The 24,189-nt window shown below is 35.0% G+C and overlaps 1 protein-coding gene across 2 annotated transcripts in view; it reads right to left on the bottom strand.

Annotated features, from left to right (window-relative positions):
- The window catches only part of GPATCH2 (G-patch domain containing 2), a 263,126-nt gene that overhangs the window by 43,124 nt on the left and 195,813 nt on the right, over positions 1–24,189 (bottom strand). For both annotated transcript variants that reach the window (XM_036754825.1, XM_036754826.1), the window contains exon 8: positions 12,574–12,644. In XM_036754825.1, the coding sequence (XP_036610720.1) occupies positions 12,574–12,644 (71 nt within the window). The remainder of the gene's footprint in view (positions 1–12,573; positions 12,645–24,189) is intronic.

The following is a 24,189-nucleotide window of genomic DNA, read 5'->3' on the forward strand; positions in this document are numbered from 1 at the left end:
ATAATTGTCAGAGAGTTATAGAGACAAGAACATACTACCATGTTTATAGTTAATTTTTTCAGAAGCACTTACTTTGCCGGATCAAAAAGTCTCCCACCTCAATATGATATTCTCATGTATACACCCTATTAAAAAGTCCATGCTAGCTACAAATACAGATGGGCTTGATTGGTAGAGACAATGAGATGCAAAAGAGACTCTTGCTTCTTCTACTAGACTGCAAATTCTTAAAGTGTAAGATCTGTGTAGTATACATATTTCTATTCCCCCCACAGTGCCCAGTACCATTATTACTATATAATAATTTACTGAAAAAAATTAACTATTAACTAATACTATTACTAATATGAATTAGTATTAGTAAATGGTAAAACTATTATTCATATTAACACTATAGCCCACTTGTAGACCAACTTATGAATGCTGGTGGTCTACAGCCCAGACTTTGAAACTCCCTGAATTACAGGAATTTAGAGCAGTGGTTTCAAACTAAAATATAAGTGGGCCCACTAAACTGTAATAAGGATCTTTTCTGGCCACATATTAACTTAGACAACCATATATTAACATTATTTGTGTTTTGTATTTTTATTTATTTTGTTAAATGTTTCCCAATTACATTTTAATCTGGTTCTGCAGTACTCAGGGAGCACAGGGGCAATGCATCCCATGGGTTGTGTGTCTGACCCTATGCTTTGGAAGAAAATTAAGCACAGCCCTATCCATTTAGAAACAAACTGGGCTCAAGAGAAGTCAAGCTCATACAGATAGTTAGTGCCTCTCATCAAGATTAGAGTTTAGGCCTCTTGATTTTTGGGTAGTGTTCTTCGTACTATGTGAATTGGCCAAGTATGTCTAGTTGTTATTTTCTTAAAAAAAAGAAATAGGCGAATGCCACCAATAAATTAGTGTCTCATGTTTGTTGGACTGTTGTAACAAATTATTCATAGTGGGTAAATTGTTACATACTTGTTATTTACATACTTATTCATTCTACCACTTTAATAAAAAAGGATTCCTTTGTATATTTTAGATCTTTGACCAAACCTATTATATAGTCTGCTAAACTTAACTGATAGTAATGTTTCTGACAAAGAAGTATGGAAGGCATTTATTTTCTTTATTAAAAGATATTTTACTGTTTTTGATTATTAGATGGAATGAAGCAGTACTAGCAGTAGAGGAGGCTTGGGAAGACTTGGTATGGGGCTTCAGTTTAATCCTGAAAGTTCCAAAGTGGTGATGGAGGGCACTAGGAGTAGTCCCAGATGGAATTTCCCTTCGCCTTGATGTTGCTCAACCCAAACAGAAGGTAATGTTCAATTTAATTCTAAGGACATTTATTGAGCAGGGCACTGTGCTAGGTGCTAAGGGGATACAAAAACGATTCACCTGAAGTAAACAAATTCATGATGAACATCTCTAAGTAATCCTATCTGAGGTTAAATTTAGTTCTCCATTAATAAGCACAACTCCTCCCCCACCAGTCTCAAAACACCCCTTGACTATAACTTGGTGAGAAAAGAGTTTAGAAAAATATGTATCTGAGGTTTATTGTCCTCCGAAAGGATAATGCATTGTTTTTTTTCTTGTTTCTAATTAGTAATTTAAGCATATGTTCAGCATTTAACTCTAAATGTTTGCCTTTTCCCCAAGCTCTAAGACAGCTGTCCAAGATTTGAATGCCAGAAAACATTTAAATATCAACATCTGTTGAATTATGTTAATTTAGTGTAATATAATTGGGCATGAGTTGGAATTGATCAAAAGTATATGAAATAAACAAAGGCAAATCCTTGCCAATATCTTGGTACGCAAACAAGTCACTAAGGAACGAGGGAGAAAATATTTGTTTCTACAAGGAAAATGCAGAAGTAAAACTCTGATTGTGAAATATGTATTTAATTATTTTTTTAAGGACATGTAATGGCTATTCTGTCAACTATGTCAGTATTTCTTCCAATTGTGTAACAGGAAAAAAAGGAGAAAATTAGCAGCAATCAATAGTAGCTCACTGTTGAAGATCTAAATTTTATCCTACATTCCTCTTTAAAAAGGAATTCAAAGCACTTTTTAGTATCTTAAATGTTTAAACTGTAAGACGATTTAGCTGGCTCCCTTCTTTACTATGAAGATATATGAAGCAGTTGAAAATAGACTTGATAAGTTAATGTGATTTGGGCTTCTGTACTATACTCATCTAAAGAGTAGTAGCTAATGGAGCTGGCTAGTAAGTTCTAAAGAGATGGAAAAAAAAAACAGAAAAAAAAGAACCCTGTGCTGCACATAGGAAAAAGTGACACTTTGATAAACACTTTTATGGTAGAAAGCCCATTTTTGATGTAGTAAATGAAAGAAGTGAATTTCTTTCTATGAGTATCATGGCAAAACCTTTCAAGTAGCAGCTAGTATTCTATGTTCTGTTGACTCCAAATATTAACACTAATATACTGCAAAATTAAGATTTTCAATTTTCTTGTTACAGTAATTTTGTACATATGCAAATGTGTAAAATTTATTTTAAATTACATAAGTCTGTATTACCAATATGCACCATGCAATATCAGCCCCAGAAGCTACTCTTCTATCATCCTGCAGATGTACCTTAATCATTTCCTAGGGAAACCATCTATGAGACTGAAAGGTTAAGTTCAACGTCCATGCCTATTTAATCACTGAATCAATTTGAAATGTGCCAACGGTGAAAAAAAAAAAAACACATGTCCTTAAGGAAATGGACCTAGGTCCACAAACATTTTGACTACAGGTCACTGAGCAGCTTTCAGATGGAAACTATTTTTAATCATTATTGACCATAGCTAAATTTAACAGGAACTCTAGTGGTGAAAAGCTGTCTATTCATTTAGTAATCCTAAATTATCTAGCAGTCTGTCTACTGGATTTTAGGCACAGGGCATACAGGTACTTCACCTAGGGACTAGTTGATCCCTTTTCTCATTTAAAAAATACCAGATTCTGATAACTTATTTTTTTAATGACAAATTTGTTCTTTGGGATCAAATGATATAATTGAATACCAACCTTTCAAAAATCTAATTGGCTCATACTAATTTCATTTAGTATAATCACAAATTAAAGTAACATTCTGTAATCATTAGTTTAAAATCTTGGCAGGCAAAGTTAGAATTTCATGATGCCAAAAGGACAGGAGGGAAGAAATTAGTAATTTGTGAATTGTGCTACTTTTTGATGCAACAATTTGGTCTTGTAAAGTGAAACAGATTAGTTAAATCACTTAAAATGGTTTTCTAAATGCTATTTCTTTTACCTTTTCTACTACAAATATCTTAAAAACTTATCTAGAAAATCTTAAAATGTTTTTAATGAGCACAAAATCCAATAAAAATGAAATAAAGAAAATACATAGATATTTGCTAACAGTTTCACATATACAGTGGTAGAATGAGAAAAGTACTTTTGTTACTTTAAGTCTAATAAAAGTCTTTTAGAACTAGGAAACAATAACAACCTTAGTGAATGTGCTAAAATAGTAATAATTTAGTATTTTAAAAATTAGATGTAGAAAAGCTATTATGTTAGAAAACTAAAAAGAGAATGTCCATCTAAATTTGGCTTTTGAATATGATTATGTTTTGAGCATGAGAGAAGATAATAATTTGTTAACAGAATGCTGACATTACAGATAGAAAGATATAAGATTTTCACTCTTAAGTCACTTAAATACGGGATCATTTCCTTTTGTTGATACTATAATTTCTATGAAAAGCTACATTAAACAAACATAGTACATGTAATTAACCAGTAGTTTAATGTACAGTTTTCCTATCCCAATTTATTAACAGCTGCTCAAAAATGTAGTAATTAATGGTTTCATTTATTTTTGGCAAACCTGCAACGCAACAAATAGTTTTGTATCTGCTACAAATTAGGAGTCTTTCCCAAATAACAGATGACACTGTGGGAAAAAGGGAGCAGGCACAATCCTTGCACATCTTTGTCTCTTTAGAAGATCAAATAAAGAGCAGCTGTAATTCTATTTGTCACATCTGTGTAACAAAATACAGTGATCTGTATCATTGGATGAAAACGAATGAGCTCTGTTCTAATGTAAATAGGAATTTCTTTCTACCCTGATGCAAGCAAGCTGAAGTGAAATTTTTTTTAATCTAAAGCAATAATGGAGTTTGTTTTGAATTTCCTGTCAAATCTTTTGGCATTTTCTCATTTGAGGAGACGCTTTTAAATACTAGTTGGCAATCTAAGGCAGCAATAAAGAAATAATAACTGAAAAATAACTTGTTTATTCTATCTATCCAAACTACTAACAGATCAAACCAGAAAAGAAAACAAACAACATTAGGGATTTATGATGTCATCTGATGATATCTAGCTGGATAATCACAGTTTTAAAGAACAATATCAAAGTCTGACACTTACAAAACATTATTTACATTTAGTACAAAAAGGTTCCTAATAAATGCTTTGTTGTCTAAAAAGTAACTTGCCAATATCTGGAATAAAAATGCTTTCACTTGACTCCAATTATTTGCTAGAATGTCGGGGAGGGGGGGTATTTTTCTATTTCCTGAGCAACTACAAAAATCTGAACATAAGAAAGCAGGACAAATTATGAAAAAAAGAAAGCAAAATCACAATGATGATGTGAGCAGTGAATAGATTGCCTGGCACTGAAGTCAGGAAGACTCATCTTCCTGAATTCAAATCTGGCCTCAGACACTTAGTAGCTGTGTGACCCTGAGCAAGTCACCTAGCCCTTGTCTGTCTCAGTTTGTCATCTGTAAAACGAACTGAAGGAAATGGAAAACCACTCCAGCATTTTAGCCAAGAAAATCCCAAAAGAGGCCATGGGGGAGTCGGAAATGACTGAACAACAAGACTCCAAAGAATTCATGGAAAAAAGCTTATAATTGAAAAAAATCCATTCAGTATGAAGTATAGTGAAATCCTGGAGAGTTAAGCAGTTAATACTTGAGTAGAACAATGAGTATGTAAAAATCTATTAAAAGTCACTGTCAGAATTTTAATGTAAGAGACATAAGCCTTCAAAGAGAGATTAAAAACAAATGTGGTATTGCATTTGTAGACAGACTAGACTCTCAAGTTCAATCATGTTTGTTTGTCTAAGTCTTGAATAAAATACAACCACTCATGATAAAACATTAAAAATAAAAGGGATAGGAATATTTTTCTCCTTCACATGATAAAATAAGTTCTTTTTGAAAACAAAGAGTCAACGTTATATGTAAGGAATAAACATGAGAAACATTGCCATTAAAAAAACTCAAAAGAAGATCGTCCACTCTTAGTGCATTCTTTTTGACATTATTTTAGAAATGCTAATTATGGTATGATAAAGACAGTGAAAGAATTTTCATTAGTAGTGAAGAGGTTAAAGTTTCTCTTTGCAGATGAATAAGATGTATAGTTAGAAAATCCAAGAGTGTTGACAAAAAAATACCCAGAAAAATAATCAAAATATAAAACACAGCAGACTATGTAATACTACATAAATAATCTATATTTTTATATATTACTAGTGAAGACCATGCAGAATAAAAAGATAAATATCATTTCAAGCAATGACAAGATCATCAAGTATTTGTGTATTTTAAGTACATATATGCATATATACACACATGCATACACACATATATGTGATACATACATATATACCTGTGATTTCATTGGTGAAAGGAACTGTGGGTAAGGATACACTCTCTAACAATGGAGATCAGCAATAATTCTACAAATTATGGTCTTTATAGAGACCATATAATATATGTTAATATACAGAGAGTATACATTAACATTTTAACTTATTAACATCCTAAATAACATTTACAAAGATAATTACAAAATGGTTCTGACAAAAATCTTGTATGTGGTTAGGATACCACTGACAAATAGTGAATTCAAAAGTGAAGAAGGTTTTGATGGAAAGACACTAAATACAGTTTGGGACATTTTGATTTTTCAGGTGCTTGCCAGACATACAGGCAGAACTGTAAATTGTACATTTCTTTCTCAGAAAGGAGATTGAGATTTGGAAATCATCTATGCAGAGGTGACAGTTGAAGCCAAGAGAATAAACAATACTATGAATAAATGAGACGAAGAAGACAAAAGGGGAGAAGGGGTGGGGAGGGGGATGAAAATTGAAGAGATAAGGGTGGAAGAGGGGGTAGAAAGGTAGAGAGGAGTTGTGTTAGTTCATAAATTTTTCTCTATATTCATCATATTTATGATTTCTTAGAGGAAAATAATTTTATATTATAATCATGTACCACAATTTATTTAGCTATCTCCCAACTGAAGGAAATCTACTTTGTTTCTAGTTCTTTGCTATCACAAAAATTGCTGTTATAAATATTCTGGTGTATATTGAGACTTTCATTTTGTCAAAGACCATTGGGGCATATGCTTAGCAGTAGAATCTCTGGGTCCAAGGGTAAGTATATTTTAATAATTCTATTTGTAATTTGCTGGATGCTTATAACAATTTACAATTCCACCAACATTCTACTAGTGTATCTGTCTTTCTACAACTCCTTCAACAATGACTAATGTCATTTTAAAAAATCATCTTTGCTAATTTTCTGGGTAACAAGTGATATCTCAGAGTTGTTTTACTTTGCATTTCTCTTATTATTTGTAATTTGGAACACTCTTTCATGTTTGTTAATATTTTGCAATTCTTCTTTTGAGAATTGTTCATATTCTTAGACCACTTATTCAATGGCGAATGTTTTTTGGTTATCTATTTCTGTTAGTTGTTTATCTATGTATCTTGAGTATCAAACACTTATCAGAAACACATGATATAAAATATTTTTTTCCTTACTGTTACTCTTCTTATCCCATGTATGTTGATTTTTTTCATACAAACATTTCAATTTTGTGTGATCAAAGTGATTTATTTTATCTTTTGCCTCTATCTCTCGTTTGGTTAAGAATTCATTCCTTATCTATATCTCTGAATGGTAAATGATCTTTTTCTCTTCCAATTTTTTCATGGTATAAATTTATTTTATTGCTCTAATAATAGGATTGTAAATTTGAATAATCTTTTTGGAGGATTTTTGGCAATCTACAGTAAGTTACAAAACTTATTCTGTCCTTTGACCTAATGATCCCATTATTAAAGAATTAGTTAAGTGTAAAAAGGCCTTGCTGTGCAAAAATATTTTAATTGCTTTATTTGTGATATTGAAAAACTGTAAAGAACCTATAAAATAGTTAAGGAATGGTTGAGTAGATGGTAATGAGTGAAAAATCATTTATTAAGCACTTAACTATGTGCTAGTACTTTTTGCAAAGCACAAGAGACACAAATAAAAGAAGCAAGATAGTTCCTTGCTTTAAGGAGTTTATATTTATGAGGGGCAGACTTCACATAAAGAAGTGCTGAGGAGGGGCATTTTGGTTTGGGAAGTAATAGCAAGCTATGATGAGTGGAGTCATAGGTCAACTGATTCATATGATCTTTCCAAAAATAAAAGTTGAAAGTAGTGGAGAGGAAGTGTGGCAGGCAGGAAGATGTTTGGATTGCAGCAAGTTAATCAATGTAATTTATTATGCCATTGAAAAGGGTAAGCATAAGAAATATAACAAATAATGAATTCAAATTTTTAGAAACTGCATTTTGAAGAAAGCAGAATGAGAGAATCATATGTCTTGTATATATATTGCCAAAAAAGCCATCCACCAAAACCTTGTATTTCTTCATTTGTAAAAAGGCAAGAGATTGAAAGCAGTTATAGTGAACAAACTATTACTATTAGGCATTCATGGAAGTTATTATTCTTAGTAGTTCATTATAGTTAAAATTTCTAAATAGCTAGGATTATATAGTAATATTGGGGTTTGTGATTTTGTGGTGATTTCTTATTTTTGTTGTGTCTGTTTTTGCTGAATTACTGTTTATAATGAGGCAACTAGGTGGTTCTGTGCATAGAGTGCCAGGCCTGAAATGAGGAAGACTCATCTTCCTGAATTCAAATGTGGCCTCAGAAAGGTACTGGCTGTGTGACCCTGGGCAAGTCACTTAAGACTGCTTCTGTTTCCTTATCTGTAAAATGAGCTGAAGAAGGAAATGGCAAACTATTTAAGCCAAGAAAACCCCAAATGAAGTCACAAAGATTTGGATTTGACTGAACAACATCAAACAACATCAAAAACTATTTATAATTATTTAAATTTTGAAAACCAAATCTTGAAATATCCAAAGAATACAAAAGGAATAATGCCTTTCTGTCCTTGTGTATACGGTCACATCTTTGCATACATATATACACTGTCTCATATTAGTATCCTTTATATCTAGATTTGGAGATGATGAAACTGAGATGCTCACTCCTGTGGGTGCACCTGAAAAGTCTCATGTATAACCAGAATGTCATTTGCTGTGCTGCCATAGCTGCTATTTGCAGAGCAGCCTGGTATTGCATCCAATTCTATCTCTTGTTTAATAATTTGCCTGACTCCTTTGATGGCAAAGAGCAGGGCCATATCTGTCTGCTACACTCTCAGCTGGCTTGTAGGTTTATTTTGTTTCCCAGGACTCCATGGCTCTGGTGTATTGTGGGATGACGTGATTCCCTAAACCTCAGCTAGTTACTTTTTCTTAAAAGATGTTTCAACATTAGCAGCTGTTACAGTTAATAGGTGCTTTCAGGTTATCCAGGCATATTAGAAAGCTTTTTTGTCCCATATGAGTATCTGTAGTTCAGTGACCTTTTGGGGAGGGCAGGGACTTGCTCTCGCCACTGGACAAACCACTTGGGGTGGAGTTTTATTTTTTCCAACCCTATTTGAGTTTCAGATGGGGCCTTAATATAGGGCTGTCTATCATGGAGGAGGGTTGTCCATAAACAGTGTTAGAAACAACACATCTTTGGAAAAACACTCATTGATATGAAATTGACAGTGAGTATTGTGAATATGGAACTGGACCCTAGGAGGTGAGCATTAAGCTCAGGCTGAGAATAGCTGTTGTATGGCTGCCAGGTAAAAGACTCTCACTATATATGCTGACACAAGGGTAGTTAATCTGCATAAATGGTGGATGCCCGGTAAACTTCTGAGAGAAATGGCCCTAAGGACTCCCACCATGGCTGCCCTGCCCAACTAGGCTGTAATTTTAAGGAGCTGGAAGATGGTAGCCTCTTTGTAGCAGGAAGAAAATACAGTTAGCTACATAAATATTGAGAGAGTAGAAGAGGGATAGGCTGACCCACAGAATTTGTGTCAAACAACAAAAAGAGCTCTTGGTACTGCCTCATATCACTCAGTCTAGAGGCCTTAAGAGACATTTTCAGAAAAAAGCACTTACTTGTATATAACGTAGGTTTAAGGAATACACTAAACCCAGCAACAATACTTATTTAGGTACCCAGTTAAAAGTTGTCCTACTTCAGATGAGCCTAACACAAATATCTGCATAGTTTATTGCTGCCTTCTCTCTCTTTCTCAACAAATGGGTTTACAAGAAGACAAGACTTCCTTTGGTCCTTACATTCTGAGACTTCCTTCATGATGATCCTATATTGCTATTTAATATTGAGTATTACCCATAGGTAGTGATAGATCTGGTCTTGTTAACTACTATTGCAAGCATAAAGAAACCAGCTTTTTTTTCCTGAGGACCTTTAACCTGATGCCACATTGGTACCCTTTTCCATCTTTCATTCGCCTAGAGAAATAGGCTGTTAAAGCAGAGCAACTTAAAGTTTTCTTTTTGAACTCTGTTGCCAATAATTTTTTGTGCGTAACACATACAGGGCACCTAGCTGGCACAGTGGCTAGAGTGCCAGGCCTGAAGTCAGGAAGACCCCTCTTCCTGAGTTCAAATCTGGTCTCAGACATTTAACCAGCTATGTTAGTGGTATGTCATTTAACCCTGTCTGCCTCAGTTTCCTCATTTGTCAAATGAGCTGGAGAAGGAAATGGCAAACCTCTCAAGTATCTTTGTCAAAACAATCCCAAATGGTGCCATGAAGAGTTGGACACAACTAAAAAATGACTGAACAATAAAAAAATTACTTGGTACAAGCTGGTATGTAGAAGGCTGTCTTTGTCTTATACTCAGTCTAGAGATGTTCACTGATTATAATGTGGCCCATAATTCTCAAAGTTTCCCTGCCTGTTGTGAGCATGTAATTAGCAAATAGCTACCTATAAGATGATTATTTCATAGAGATTTCTGATGATGTTTATATACTGTTGAGCTAAAAGTTTCCTACAGGTCAAGTAAGAGATTTTAAAATTAATTTACAAACCAGTCCTTTTTGTTATCTAAATGAAGGGATATAAAGAACAGATGGATTAAATTTTCTCCATGACACAATCTTCTGATGCTAAAAGGTAGTGTTGTCTTATGGAAAGGGCTGGCAAGGAGAGAAGAGACCTGAATTCAAACACCATATCTTATCCTTACTAGCTGGGTAAGCCTGGGCAAGTCATATAACCTCTCAGACCCTCAGTTTCTTCATCTGTAAAACAGGCTAATACTTATGTTACCTACTTCATGGTATTATAAATCTTAAAGTACTATACGAATAAGAGCTTAAAATTTTTTGCACTTCACTGGCAACAGTCTGTGATTTTGACAGTGAGTACATCAGGAACCATGGTACCATAAGGGACTAGACTTATGAATGAGAAACACTGCAGAACAGCCAAAACCTTTCAGTAACTGACAGAAACATTCTATGGATGATACTGAATTATTTTATGTTTGATCAATCCACTGTAGAGGTCTATATACTATTTGCTATATTTCTTCTGTATCTTTTAACATGTCTTCTTTACCATATTTTATTAAAAAACTATTCTTTTATATGAGTGGACTGTTGGCAATGTTCTACGGTACCCAGTTTACAAGACCTCTGGCCAGAATTATGTAGCTAGAGAAAGCCACAAAACCCCATGAAGTCAGCTTTCTAACCTCTTTCAAAGATGGAATGTTACCTGTCTGACTGCTAGAAAGTTAGGAGCTTGTCTGCTTCATCATGATATGTTGGAGTGTATCAACACACCAAACTTTTACAGAGTTTACTGGTCAGCCACTCTTGGTGCATCATAGTTAACAAGTGACAGCAAGCTGACCTCTGGGTAGTTGGAACTGGGTATGGGGGACATAAGAAAATCTACCGTTCTTTTGCTTAGTTCCAGTCATAACAATAAGGCTTTAATAATGAGAAGTCCATAACGCATCATGGATTGAAGGTATAAATATAAAGATAGAGGCCTTTTGGTCTTCTCTCTTGACCTTATTCTTCATTCCTTTAGGCTGAGGAGATAAGCAGCTTCTTGACTTTGACCTCGCTCTCTTTTCTGCCTAGTTTTCTCTGGGAATTATAATTTTTTCCTCTCCTCAGGGAAGCACAGTCTCTTTCACTTGCTTCTCTTCAAGGTGGACCAAGAAGCAATTCTTGGCTTTCCTATGATTCTTTGGTGACCATAAAGCAGGTTCTGCTAGGCCTATGATATATATTGATTGGTAATCCACTGCCATCTTCTTTTTAGAAATAATTTTGTATTACATTTGGGGTCATTATTAAGTATCTTATTTTCACTATCTAAGAGTCATTTTTGGACAGATGTCCATATTTGCACTGAGCTAGAAATGCCTTATAAATGCATTTGATAGATTCTTTGGACTTGTTGTACATGTTATTGACCTAAAAATTTTTCTTACAGTACATATATCTGGTAATTTTCATTAAATAATTCTTTCTGATGTAATGTCATTTCTTTATTCTGCAGGGATACTTTAGTAGCCTATGAGCAGAAGACCCCAAGAGTATTGGTCCTTCCAAAATTTGGGGTGCAAGCAGGTTCCACAACAGGAGTCAAATCAGTACAAACGTCAGGGAGATAGTTCTTGACTGAACTACTTCTTTGTCAAGTTCTAGATATTTTCCCAAAGGTGACCATATTTATTTAAATAAAAAATTAGTTTTTGAAAAATACTGAATGAAAAGTGTGAGAATAGTCATATTGTGCTATAAACTAGAAGGTAAGATCAAATTTTATATACTTAAGAAAAGAAAGGTAACCATCTTCAACAGCATTTAATGTGCAAGAATCAAAAGTTACCCTATTTTTAAAGGGGATTATGTCTTCATTACTGTTTGCTCACTCTTGCTAATAATGAAAATCATTTACAAAGTGAATACTCATATTAATCCTCTCACAAATAAAATATAGATCTCAATGCCACATAAGTTTGGGAGTAAGATTAATTCTACTTCATTGAACTTATACATCATTTCAAAGGAAATAATTATACTGACATGATCTAAAATGCTTTTGCTTATCTATGAGATAGAAATTTTCTTGTTAAAATCTGTTCTTTACAGTTATTTCTATATTAAAGCAATAAAATACTTTCTTCTTTCTTAGTAGTAACCTTCTAGGTGCACTCTAATAAACAATTAATAGCATAATATAAGTATTTTTTTAAAAGACAACCCAAACCTCAAATTACAATACCTTTACTCTACTCTTTGGGAAACAATGGCATATAACTTAAGGAGAAAATGAAAACATGATTTCAAACTTTCTCACCTGCTTGCAGTTTTCACAGAACAGTTTTTCTTGTTTCCTCGCTCTGATCGGTTATCTCTCAGCAGCTGAAGCTATACAAAGTGTTAAGACACAGTTATAAAAACAAGCACATTTTGGTTATATTACTTTGCAAGTAAAAAATACTATTATCCTCTACATGGGCAAGATTAATTTATTCACATTGGCTTAAAGGAAAGGCTACCTTTGCCAGAAATACTACTGTAATCCTTATAAAAATGTTGCTAAGATCTGGCAATTCAATGCATGCTTGATGGCTTGACTGACCTTTCAGTTTTTTAATGGACAGGATGGGGCTGGAGGTCTGAACCTTGGTTTTAATTTTGCTTCTCCTGAGTGCCTCTGAGAAAGTAATATAACCTTTTTTTTGGCCAACACACTCTAGCATCATACTTATTTCTGAGTTTTATGAGGCCTTGTCACCAATTACTTTGACAACAAAAGCATCTAATGCTACCCTCTTAGTACCCACCAGTATAATGTTTTGAAGAAAAATCTTAAAAAAAAAACCCTTTCATACAGATTAATCACAGACTTGATGGTAGGAAGTGGAAAAACTGATTACTGGTACTTCAAAATACCTTAACATTCTGTCCCTCTCCAAACAACTTTGCCTCTGTTTACTTCTGATTCAATCAAAACTGTTACTAGTACCATTCATGAAGAAATATGACTACTGACAATATGAGGTTATATCTAAGTATAGTTCTTTAGACATAAATTCAGGTAAAAATTTAATATAAAAGTGATAATTTAAAAATGCATGTGCTATTATATTTTAGGAATAATAATACAATATAATAAGAAAGTATATTGCATTGAGATTCAAGAGACCTGTAGTCTCACTTGAGTTCTGCATTTTAACTAGCTGTGTGACTTTTGATAAGTCACAACCTGACCCATAACATGAGAAAGTTGGATCAAAGTCTCTCCCAATTATAAAATCCCATGATTGAATCTGTAGGTTAAGCTATCTTTCATGCATGTGTACATGCATGTGTATGTGGGTCTCCAGTGGAAAGAATAAAGAATTTAGGAAACCTAGGTTCTGGTTTTGACTCAGATACTTAGTAGCTATGCAACCTGGGGCTAGTTATCTTACAAGCCTGAGCTTCAGCTTTTTTTACCTGGAAAAGAGGAATGCTGCTTGCTCTGCCTAGCTTATAGGAAGATCAAGTGAAATGTGAGAGTCTTTAATATACAAAAGTACAATATAAAAAATGTAAGATGTTACTGTCATTGCTTCCAAATTGGTTAACGCAAAAGCTAAGTGGAACACTTTTTATTTTCTTGTTTGTTAATGAGAGCACCCTGCAAGTCGAGGTACCACATAGGATGATAGCTAAGATAAAGTCATCACGATCACAATGTAGCTAATTGCCTCAAATCTCAGAGAGACCACAGAAGAGAAATATCAAGATCTAAATGATGATTCCTTCATAATTAGAATCAAATTTAAATAAAAACCCTGTGAAAATAAACAGAAACAATTTGGTAAAAGGAGTATTTATACCCTGGGTTCTGCTAAGGTAATACACTCTGAGCTGTCAGTAAACTTCAATGAAGAATGCTAACCAGTGAATCTATTACCATCAACAGATGTTTGTTTAGATAAGGAATTATCACCTTGAACCTTGGTCAAATTTCCAAAAATATTCCATTTTTCATTAACTTGTTTCAGGAATAACATACTGATGTCAAATGAAAAGAGATAAACTGAAAGTTGAATCTAAGTCAACCTGAGACAGCTAATATGAGGCCAAAGTCAACACCTGTTACCACTTATAGAGAAAAATTAAGAGTACCCATCCTATGGCAACCCATCATTTTGAAAGTGTTTCCAATAGAAAACTGTTAATTCCTTTGTCACTTCCATATATAGTGTCTGCTTCAGACAGTAGCGGTCAGGGGGGTGGGAAGAAAACCATATGTGACATGGGCAATTACTGGTATGTCAACAAAAACCCTACTTCATTCCCCCTCCCCTCCCCATAGTGGTAAAGAGAATAACACTCTGATGAATAAGAATACATAGTGATGTTTTAACACTGGTTTGCAGTCCTGCATGTGTATTAACAGAGAAAAAACCAAAGCAAAACATTTTGAAATAATAATGAGATTCTCTGATGGCAAAATTTGTAATTATGAAAAGTTGAAAGCTGAGTGTTCTTCAATACCAATACTATGCAGTTGCATTTAAACAAGTTGACACCTCTTCACTGAATGATGAGGACTTCTGTTGCATGCACGCACACGTGTACATGTACACGTACACACACACACACACACACACACACACCCCTTTCTTCTGTCTCCTGATTTTGATGTATGACTAAATGGTTGATAGTGATATTTTTTATGTAATAGATTTGTGTGAAACACCCATTCAATAATTTTCTAATAATTTTCTTGATTTCCAGTGCCTAATGTGGTCCCTTGAATACAGCAGTTGCTTAGTGGCTACTTATTGGATTGAATTGATCAGCATTTTATTTGGAATATTTACAATCAAAACTATGTAAAAATACATACTGCATATGATGAATCTTCATATAGGGCAGAATTTCAATTTTTCTATTCTAAAGGTTAAAAAAAAAGAAAAAAGGAAAGTCCAAATTTCACTAACGGATAAAGAGAATAAAAGAAGCCAGGAATGGATGCACATTATGTCCTTACATTTCTCGGTAACTAACTATAAAAGGGCACGAGGCCATAAAAATACAATTAAAAAAGAATCAAGCCACAATCACTGATTTAGAAGGTAATTCTGTTTGAACAACTTCTGAAATTTTCTAACGATTTAAGCCATCCTTCTTTCCTAAGTGGTTCTCTTCTTCACTCTACTGCTGCATTGTTAGTGTTATAGAAGTGAGGTAATTTTAGAGTGATCTGACTCATAAATGACTACAAAAACATTTCACAAGTTGTCATGAAATGTGTCTTTCTTTAAATGGCTAGTTTGTTGAGCTACCCTAAATAAGGATATGTTTCCCTTAAAAGCAGCCTGAAAATGCTTTGTCTGTTTTTTAAAAAGACAGACTGGTAAAGAATTTCATTGAAATCTATCCTGATAACACAAAATCTAGAACAATTTAAATATGTGAGGAAGATACAGATAACACGATTAAATAGAGTGGCTTACATTTATATAGTACTTTTAAGTTTTCCAATTGCTTTCCCACATATCCTCATAACATCTCTGTAACAGAAACAGAACAGATAGTAGAATTCCCATTTTATAGTTAAGGAAACAGAGGCTCAACGTAGTTAAATGATTTGGCCATTGCCACACAGCTAACAGTGGCAGAAACCTAAGGACTGCTGAGCCTTTCCAACTGACTTGTAGCCAAAACCTCCCATATGTGTTGTTTCACCCATTAGAAGGTGACCTCCTTGACATGTATACCTAGTGCTCTGAATATAGTAAAAACCTGATCTATCCTTCCTTATTTCATTTCCTTCCCTTCCTTAATTTCCTTTCCTCCCTCCTGCTCTTCCTTCCAGAGCTGACTTGGTCAGTTCAATAAAATAAATGCTAAATTTAATTAAAAAAAAAAGAAAACCTGTGTTTCTATTAAAATATCAAAGCATTTGTATACCCCTAAAAAGTCTGGTAATGAAAACATGATGTAGCAGATCATAACCAAACCCTATATAGCATGCATAATCCAGAGGCCCTTTCTAATCTGGTTACTCTCCAATTTATCCTTAATCTTCCTATGATTTCTAGCAGATTGCCCCCACAATGATCTTTCTTCAATTTTTAATCTCTCCCTATCTACCAGTTCTTTTCGTTGCCTACAAACCTGTCCAATTCTGCCCTGTGCCCTGCCAAATCTTCAGTAGGCCATACCATTCCCTCAAGTTATCATTCTATCTCTCTCCTTTTCACTGCCATTCCTAGAAAATGCTGTGTATACTCTTTGCCTAAACTTCCTCTTCTTGCATTCACTTCGTAACTCTCTTCAGTCTGGCTTCTGACCTCATCACCCAACTGAAATTACTCTCTCCAACACTACTAATGCTCTCTTAATTGTCAAATCTTATAACCTTTTCTCGATTCTTATCCTTAACCTCTGAAGGTGTTGACCATTCTCTTCTTATAGATTCTCTTTCTCCACTGAATTTTGAGACACTGTCCTTTCTTGGTTCTCCTACCCTTCTCACTCTTTCTTCTTAGTTGATGCATGTTTTGCTACCTAACAATGTGCCCCAGTGCTCTGTATTGAGTTCTCTTCTCCTTATACTCTTGCTTGGCAACCTCATCAGCTTCCATGGGTTTAATTATCATTTCTTTGCGGAAGACTCCCAGATCTACATGCTAAACCTTGTCTCCACTTGGGAGTAGTTATGCCTCTCCAACTGTCTAACACCATATTAAACATTTTAAATTGGATGTCCCATAGACATCTCAAACTCAACACATTCACAATATAACTCTTTTATCTTTACCCCCAAACATTCTTCTCTTTTGAATTTCCCTACTGCCTTCCAATTCACAATTATCCTTCCAGTCACTTAGGTTTGAAACCTTAGTGTCATCAACTTTTGACTCTCCCATCTGCCCTCCACCTCCCATATAAACAATAAATGTAAAGTCTTGTTGTTTCTAACTCTACAACATATTTTACCTCTGTTACTCTTTCTTTACTCACATAGCTACCGGTTTATTTAAGACCTTCATCACTAACTTAAGATTGTTACAATAGGCTTCTATTCTGTCTTCCTTTCACTTTTCTAATCCATGTTCCATTTAGATGTCAAATAGATTTTCATAAAGAACAGGTCTGACTATGTAACTCGCTTATTCAATATGATCCAATGGTTCCCTTCTGCCTTTAAGATAAAATACAAACTTTTTTGTTTGGCATTTAAAGGCCTTCACAGTTTTGCTATGCCCAATCTTTCCTGAATTCTTATGTATTATTCCCCTTCACACACACTATGGTGCAGTCAAACTTGTATTTTTGCTGGTCCTTACACAGGATATTTTGTTTTCTTTCTCTGCGTCTTGCATCGGCTGTCTCCATGTCTGGAATGTGCTTTTTCCTCACCTCTACTTCTTAGAATCCCTTGTTTCTTTAGAGACTCAGCAGGTTAAGCACTATTTTCTACAAGAACTCCTTGCTTCCTCCTGATGGCTTCCACCCCCAAATTTTTTGTATATATATTTTTAAATACTTATTTGTCAAGTTTCTGTCTTTGTTTTCTTAGGAGTACGTGGCACATAGTAAGCACTCAATAAATGCTTGGAGTTTGACTAACTGATCAATGTCCTTCCTAAAATATGGTACTCAGAACTGAATATGGTGCTCTACATGTGGTCTGATTAGGGCAGAGTAAGGCAGGATTACCACCCTTTTACTCCCGAGCATTACTCCTGGTGTCTTTTAACATAGCCAATTACATTAGTTTAAAAACAAACAAGCAAACAATTTTAGTGGGGGAGTATCATGACACTTAGTTATTCATACTGAACTTCCAGTTTCTTTAAAATTCCAAATCTTTTTTAAATGAACTGTTTTAGAACCAAACTTTTCCATTTAGCTCTGCTGTATTAGATTTGACTCAACAGACTTAACTTGCTGAGATACTTTTAGATCTTGACTCTTTTATCCAACATGTTAATTATCCATTCATAGTAACAGCTAGTATTTATATAGAGTTTTAAGTTTTATAAAGTACTTTATGTATGTGTCACCTACAAATATGTTAAGCAAACAATGTATGCCCTTATTCAAGATCACTTCTAGCTACTTAATGGAGAAGGTAGCGTTTGAACTGGATATGAAGACAGGTTTTCAAAAGATGCATATGGGGAAGGGAGAGAGGGCATTCCAGGTGTCCTTTGGAGAACAGTAAGTTCACTTTGGCTTAGGTATGGTGTACATGAGAAGGACTAGTAATAATGATGAAGTTAAGAGCTAGTATTTATATGGCAGTTTAAGGTTTGCAAATCGCTTTACATGTTATATCTCATTTGATCCTCACAACGACTCTGTGAAGTAAGTGCTTATTATTATTCTCATTTTACAGATAAGGGAACTGAGGCTGAGTCCTGCCCAGGGTCACACACAGCTAGTAAATGTCTAAGGCAGGATTTGAACTAACATCTTCCTCATTCTAAGTCCAATACTCTATCTACTATACCACCTAGCTGCCTAGATATGTAAATGCTATTACATTTCTTTGATATTACCTACAGTATTTAGCATAGTGTTGGGAGAACTTTGCCACTTAATATTAACTGTTTTCATTGTTGTTATGTCCACAGCTTAACCATGACAACAGGATAAAAATATTAAATTAATGAATCAGAATTTGAGTTGCAGTTCTCCTCACATTTGTTTGAAATAAGAAATTATGATTAAGGCTGTTGCTGATGATAATAGAAATGTTTTGTATTGTGTGTGATCCTGCATTCACAGCAAAGACCAGGACTTAGTCAATACTTTTATATACCGACTTGTTAACTCAGTAATAAACTACTTCATTCAAGAAAGATCAGGTACCAACCATATGCCCAGCACTATGCCAGGTACTGAAGACATGCAAATTTAATATGAGGCACTATCCTTACCCTCATGTACTTTACTGTAGAGATAATAGTGGTGTAGAGAGATTGAGGGGGTGGTGGTACAAGTTATTGACACATATGGTACAAGGGGAAAAGAAGATAGGGTATGGCTGTGTTGTTGCTGAGCTAAGGAAAGAAAATTATAGCTAATAACAACCAGCATTTATATAGCATTTTAAGTTTTGAAAAGCAATTTACATATGCCAGATCATTTGATCCTTACAGCAACCCTGGGAGATAGGGAACTATCATCATCCCCATTTTGCAGATGAGGAAACTAAATAAGGGAGTTTAAATGACTTGCTCAGGGTCACACAGCTCATAAGTGTATGTTGGATTTGAACTCAGGTCTTTCTGAAACCAAGCCCAACACTATTCATTGCACTATCAGGCTTGAGGAATGTTAGTCAAATTATTAAGTGATGGAAATAGGCTATAAATATTTTAACTAGGTGCTTAGAGGTGAGATACAATACTTTCAATGGGGGGGGATGGCTGAAACGTCAACTGGATTGGAGAACAGAAGAAAATTTAGTAGTGGTGAATTTGGTATGCAATATTTGCAACTTTTGACACAGGAGTGTGATGTTTTTGTCTTCAAAGTGTAGGCTTATCTCCCTCTTAGAGGAGAAGATGAAAAGACTCAAAAAATACCTCTCTATGCTCTAGGTCAGGGCTGTCTAAAACGCAACCTAGGGGGCCTCATGTAGCCCACAGTGCGATTGATGCAGCCCACCCACAAGCATAGAAATTTACATAAAAGCTTTAGTGAAGGAAGCCAAGCTAGCACAGAGCTCTCACTAAAATGGCAAATCAATATATTGTCTCTTGTTTCAATAAAAACCTAAGGTTGGACAGCCCTGCTCTAGGTGGTTAGGAACAAGGAAGTCTTCTTAAAGTAACCAGGATAAAAGATTCAAATGAGGAAAAAGGGACATAGGATTGAGAAGAGGAGACTTAATTGTTGGGAAGTTGAAGATAAGAAGTGTTACAAGCGAAAAGAAAGAAAAAGGACAATTACACACCTGGAGCAAAAAAAAAAAAATCATTTTTGAACCTATTGAAGAGGGAGCTGGATGGAAGGAAGGAATGGTTTCTTGTCTTCCAAAGAATGAGAGAGTAGAGTCACTAATGCTATCAGGTGAGAAATTATCCAGTCAAGGTGAAATGAAGAATTAAAGCATAGTGGTGCTTAGTGATTCCTTGTCTATTTATTTATTGACCAATTAAAAACAGCAGAAAGATCTGCTGTCTTCCCATTACATGTATATAAGACATAACAGAACCTCACAAGTCTTATTAGAAAAAGATGACTATTCCCCACTAACAATGACTCATATGGGCACAAAGATAATGCCAAAAGGAACCTAAAATATTGCCAAAGATTATAAAGTAATAAAGTGAATACCACGGGGGCACAGGTTGGTTTTCCTTGCTGTTGCCCAATGACGTCAAGGAATAAGGAAGAGAAGTAATGATTTGAGAAATGGACAGCTGGCTAAGAAGGTGGTATCTGAGAATGGTGTTTGGATTTCTGCACAATAGCCTAAAATATAAAGTTGACAGATTCCTCACCAGGGGTGTAGTATAGCTAACAAAGTCAAGCAAAATATATTTGAGTGGCTTGAAAATCTACACAAAAGGGCATAAAATGAAAAAGAATGGGGGTGGGAGGGGAGGAGTCTGCCTGTATATACCGACCAAGTTGGACACCAAAGACAGAAGAACTACAATGAAGGAATTGAGATGCCACATATGCACAGGAGACAAAAATCCAAGAGAGGATAATAGCAAAACCTCTGACCTCAAATGCCCAAAGTTTAGGTAACAAGACCTAGAGATTTTAATACACAACAATGTAGCCTTGGTATCACTGAGACGTAATAGGATATAGCTCCATAGCTCCTATACTGTATTAAAACATACCATGTTCAAAAGAAATAGGAAAGGTTAAAAGTGTGTGTGTGTGTGTGTGTGTGTGTGTGTATGTAGCATTTTTCATTAAGAAGATATGTTCATGTAGGGCAGCTAGGTGGTACAGCAGATAGAGTGCCAGTCCTGGGGTCAGGAAGACTCATCTTTTTGAGTTCAAATTCAGCCCTCAGGAACTTACTAGTTGTGACACTTAACCCTATTTGCCTCAGTTTCCTGATCTGTAAAATGAGCTGGAGAATGAAATGGCAAACCACTCCAGTATCTTTGCCAAGAAAACCCCAAATGGGGTCACAGAAAAGTCAAACACCACTGAAATGACTGAACAATAATTCATGTAAAGAAATCCAGGCAGCTTAATAGAGAGTATTTGGGTGAAGATCAATGGAGATAGAAACAGAAACAATTTTTTCATCAGTGCACAATACAGATCACATAAAGAGGGAATAGATGAGTAGTTTGGAAAATATATCATGATTTGGCACCCATTCCTAGAGTAGGAATGAGGGTGGGGAGTGGCTACAATTATCCAGATACGTGAAACAGTCTCTGACAAAGGAGAACAGCTAAGACTTTTTGCTTTGCCTTAATAAATATTTTATCCTTCAAAAGATGGGAGAACATCATGGTGAAATTTTATTCTGGATCTGACTCTAAATGGAGGAACTGGTTGTTAGGTTTGAAATGAAGAGAATCCTGAGGGAAATAAACTTACTCCCTCCTAGACTTTGTAATAGAGAAGGAAAGGAAATCTGGACACAGTCTTTCTCTTACCCTTAATAGATTTCTCATCTGATAAATTCCATGGATATACTATATCATTCTTCTGAGGACAAAGAAACATCCTAGATTTTGGAAGGAAAGATTTCAAAGAGTTCAAAAGAAGATCAAGTAGGATATCATAGACTAAAATGTTTCAGGGGATTTCAGCCCGGGGGGAATCACTGAAGCACAAGAATTAAATTATAAAGACGAGGAAACAATTCCATTGATGAGGAAAAATGGGACTTGTATGAAGAGATGGATTTGGTACATGGGGAACTCACTATCCAAACTAATTTTTAAAAAATGTGCATTTGTTTGAAACAAAGGCAGGTCATAGAAGACAACTGTGAGTGAGGCATATATAGTCTTATAATAAACAAAAGAAATGGTTTTATTATTCTTATTTAGATTTTCTTTTCTTTCACAAGAATGACCTCTGAACTGGAAATGACAGAACAACAATCACTAACAGGGTGTTAGGTGATAACAAAGATAAGTAAAAAAATATTAAGAAGGGGCCTAATTGCCTGTGGTAGGAAAAGCATCTGTTTTACATATGCTGGGCTAATTTCTCTTTAAGGTGACAAGGAGGCCTTCTTCAGAAATGATTGGTCTGAGAAGTTAGGGCCTGAACAACTGTCATGGCTTCCTGGTTGCCTGAGGTATAAAATGCCCAGCATATGAGAAGTCACTGCTCCTTAGGCTTGACGGAATTCCCACTGCCTTCAAAGTCAGCATAACTCTCTTACTGATGTTGCTAGTATGACAAATCAAGAGTCCAAAGGAAGATTCAGCCATCTGAATTATTGTTGTATTTTTATTAATCCTTTTTTTATGGTTTAGTAAAGATTGTTAAATGTGTTATGGTTTAGAGTGTTACTACATTACAATTCCAGGCTTGAACCATTGTATTGGCCTAATGAATAGCAATTCCCTGAAGCAGATGAACTATATACATACAGACACACATGTGCACGCATGTGTGCATGCGTGTGTGTGTGTGCGTGTGTGTGAATAAGGTTCTAAAAGAATTGGCAGATAAGACTGCTGAGCTACTCTCAATGGAAGACCACGTATGGGGCAATCAACCTTATATGAAAGACTGGAAAATTGGAGAGGTACTACAAGACTGGGGAAGGTTAAATGTCCCAATATTCATAAAAGAAAAGGGAAAAAAAAAGTCTGAAAATTATAGATTAGTGAGTTTGACCTTAATTCAAGGGAAGAACTCTAGAATGAGAAAGATGACTGGTTAGCACCCAGAAAGGAAAGCAGTGTCTACTAAGAATCAGCATGGCTTCTTCATTCAGGTTAGTTACCAAAGTAACTTCGTTTTCCTTTTTTTTCCCCCAAGGTTAATAAATTTGTAGATGAGGGGAATGCTATTGATAAAATTTACTTAAATTTTAATGATGAATTTGATAAGGTATCTCACATTTTTCTTGTGGACAAGATGGAAAGATGGAGACCAGTAATACGGTTAGATGGATTTGTAACAAGTTGAATGGCTGAACTCAGAACAGTCATTAATCATTCAATGTCAACCTGGTAGAAGTGGAGGGGCCCAGGGATCTGTGCTTGGTCCTATGCTATTTAACATCTTTATCAATTATTTTGGATAAAGGCAAAGATGATGTGCTCATCAAATTTGCAAGTGACACAAAGCTGGGAGGGATACTAATAAGATGGATGACAGTCAAGATCTAAAAATATCCTGACAGGCAAGAAGACTGAACTGAATCTAATAAGATGATATGTGATAGGGATAAATGTAAAGTCCTATATTTGGGTAAAAAAATCAACTTTAAAAGTACAAGCTCTGTACTTAGACAGAAGTTTGTCTTTAAATGATCTTTGGGTTTTAGTGGACTCCACACTTGATGAGTCAGTAGTGTGAGGTCGCAACCAAAACAGCTAAAGGGGTCTTGGGTTATACTAACAGAGACTTAACTTCTGAGGAAAAAAAATCCTTTTGTACTCTACTCTAGTCAGACCATAACTAGAATACTGTGTTTAGTTCTGGGCATCACAGTTTAAAAATACTGATGAGCTGGAGAGTTTCCAAAGAAGGGCAATTAAGACAGAGAATAGCTTTGAGTCCATGTTATAGTTTGAGTCCATATATAAGTTGAAGGAACTAGGGATGTTTAGCCAGAAGAGAAGGCTCAAGGGGAACATGATAGCTCTGTTTAAGTACTTGAAGGGCTATTACTCAGAAGAGGGAACAGGCTTGTTTTGTTTGGCCCCATAGGAAGGAATCTGGAGTAAAAAAAATTTGCAAACAGGTAAATTTAGACCTGATGTCAGAGAAAACTTCTTAAAAA

This window comes from Trichosurus vulpecula, chromosome 4 (assembly GCF_011100635.1).
Source record: "Trichosurus vulpecula isolate mTriVul1 chromosome 4, mTriVul1.pri, whole genome shotgun sequence".
Lineage (NCBI taxonomy): Eukaryota > Metazoa > Chordata > Mammalia > Diprotodontia > Phalangeridae > Trichosurus > Trichosurus vulpecula.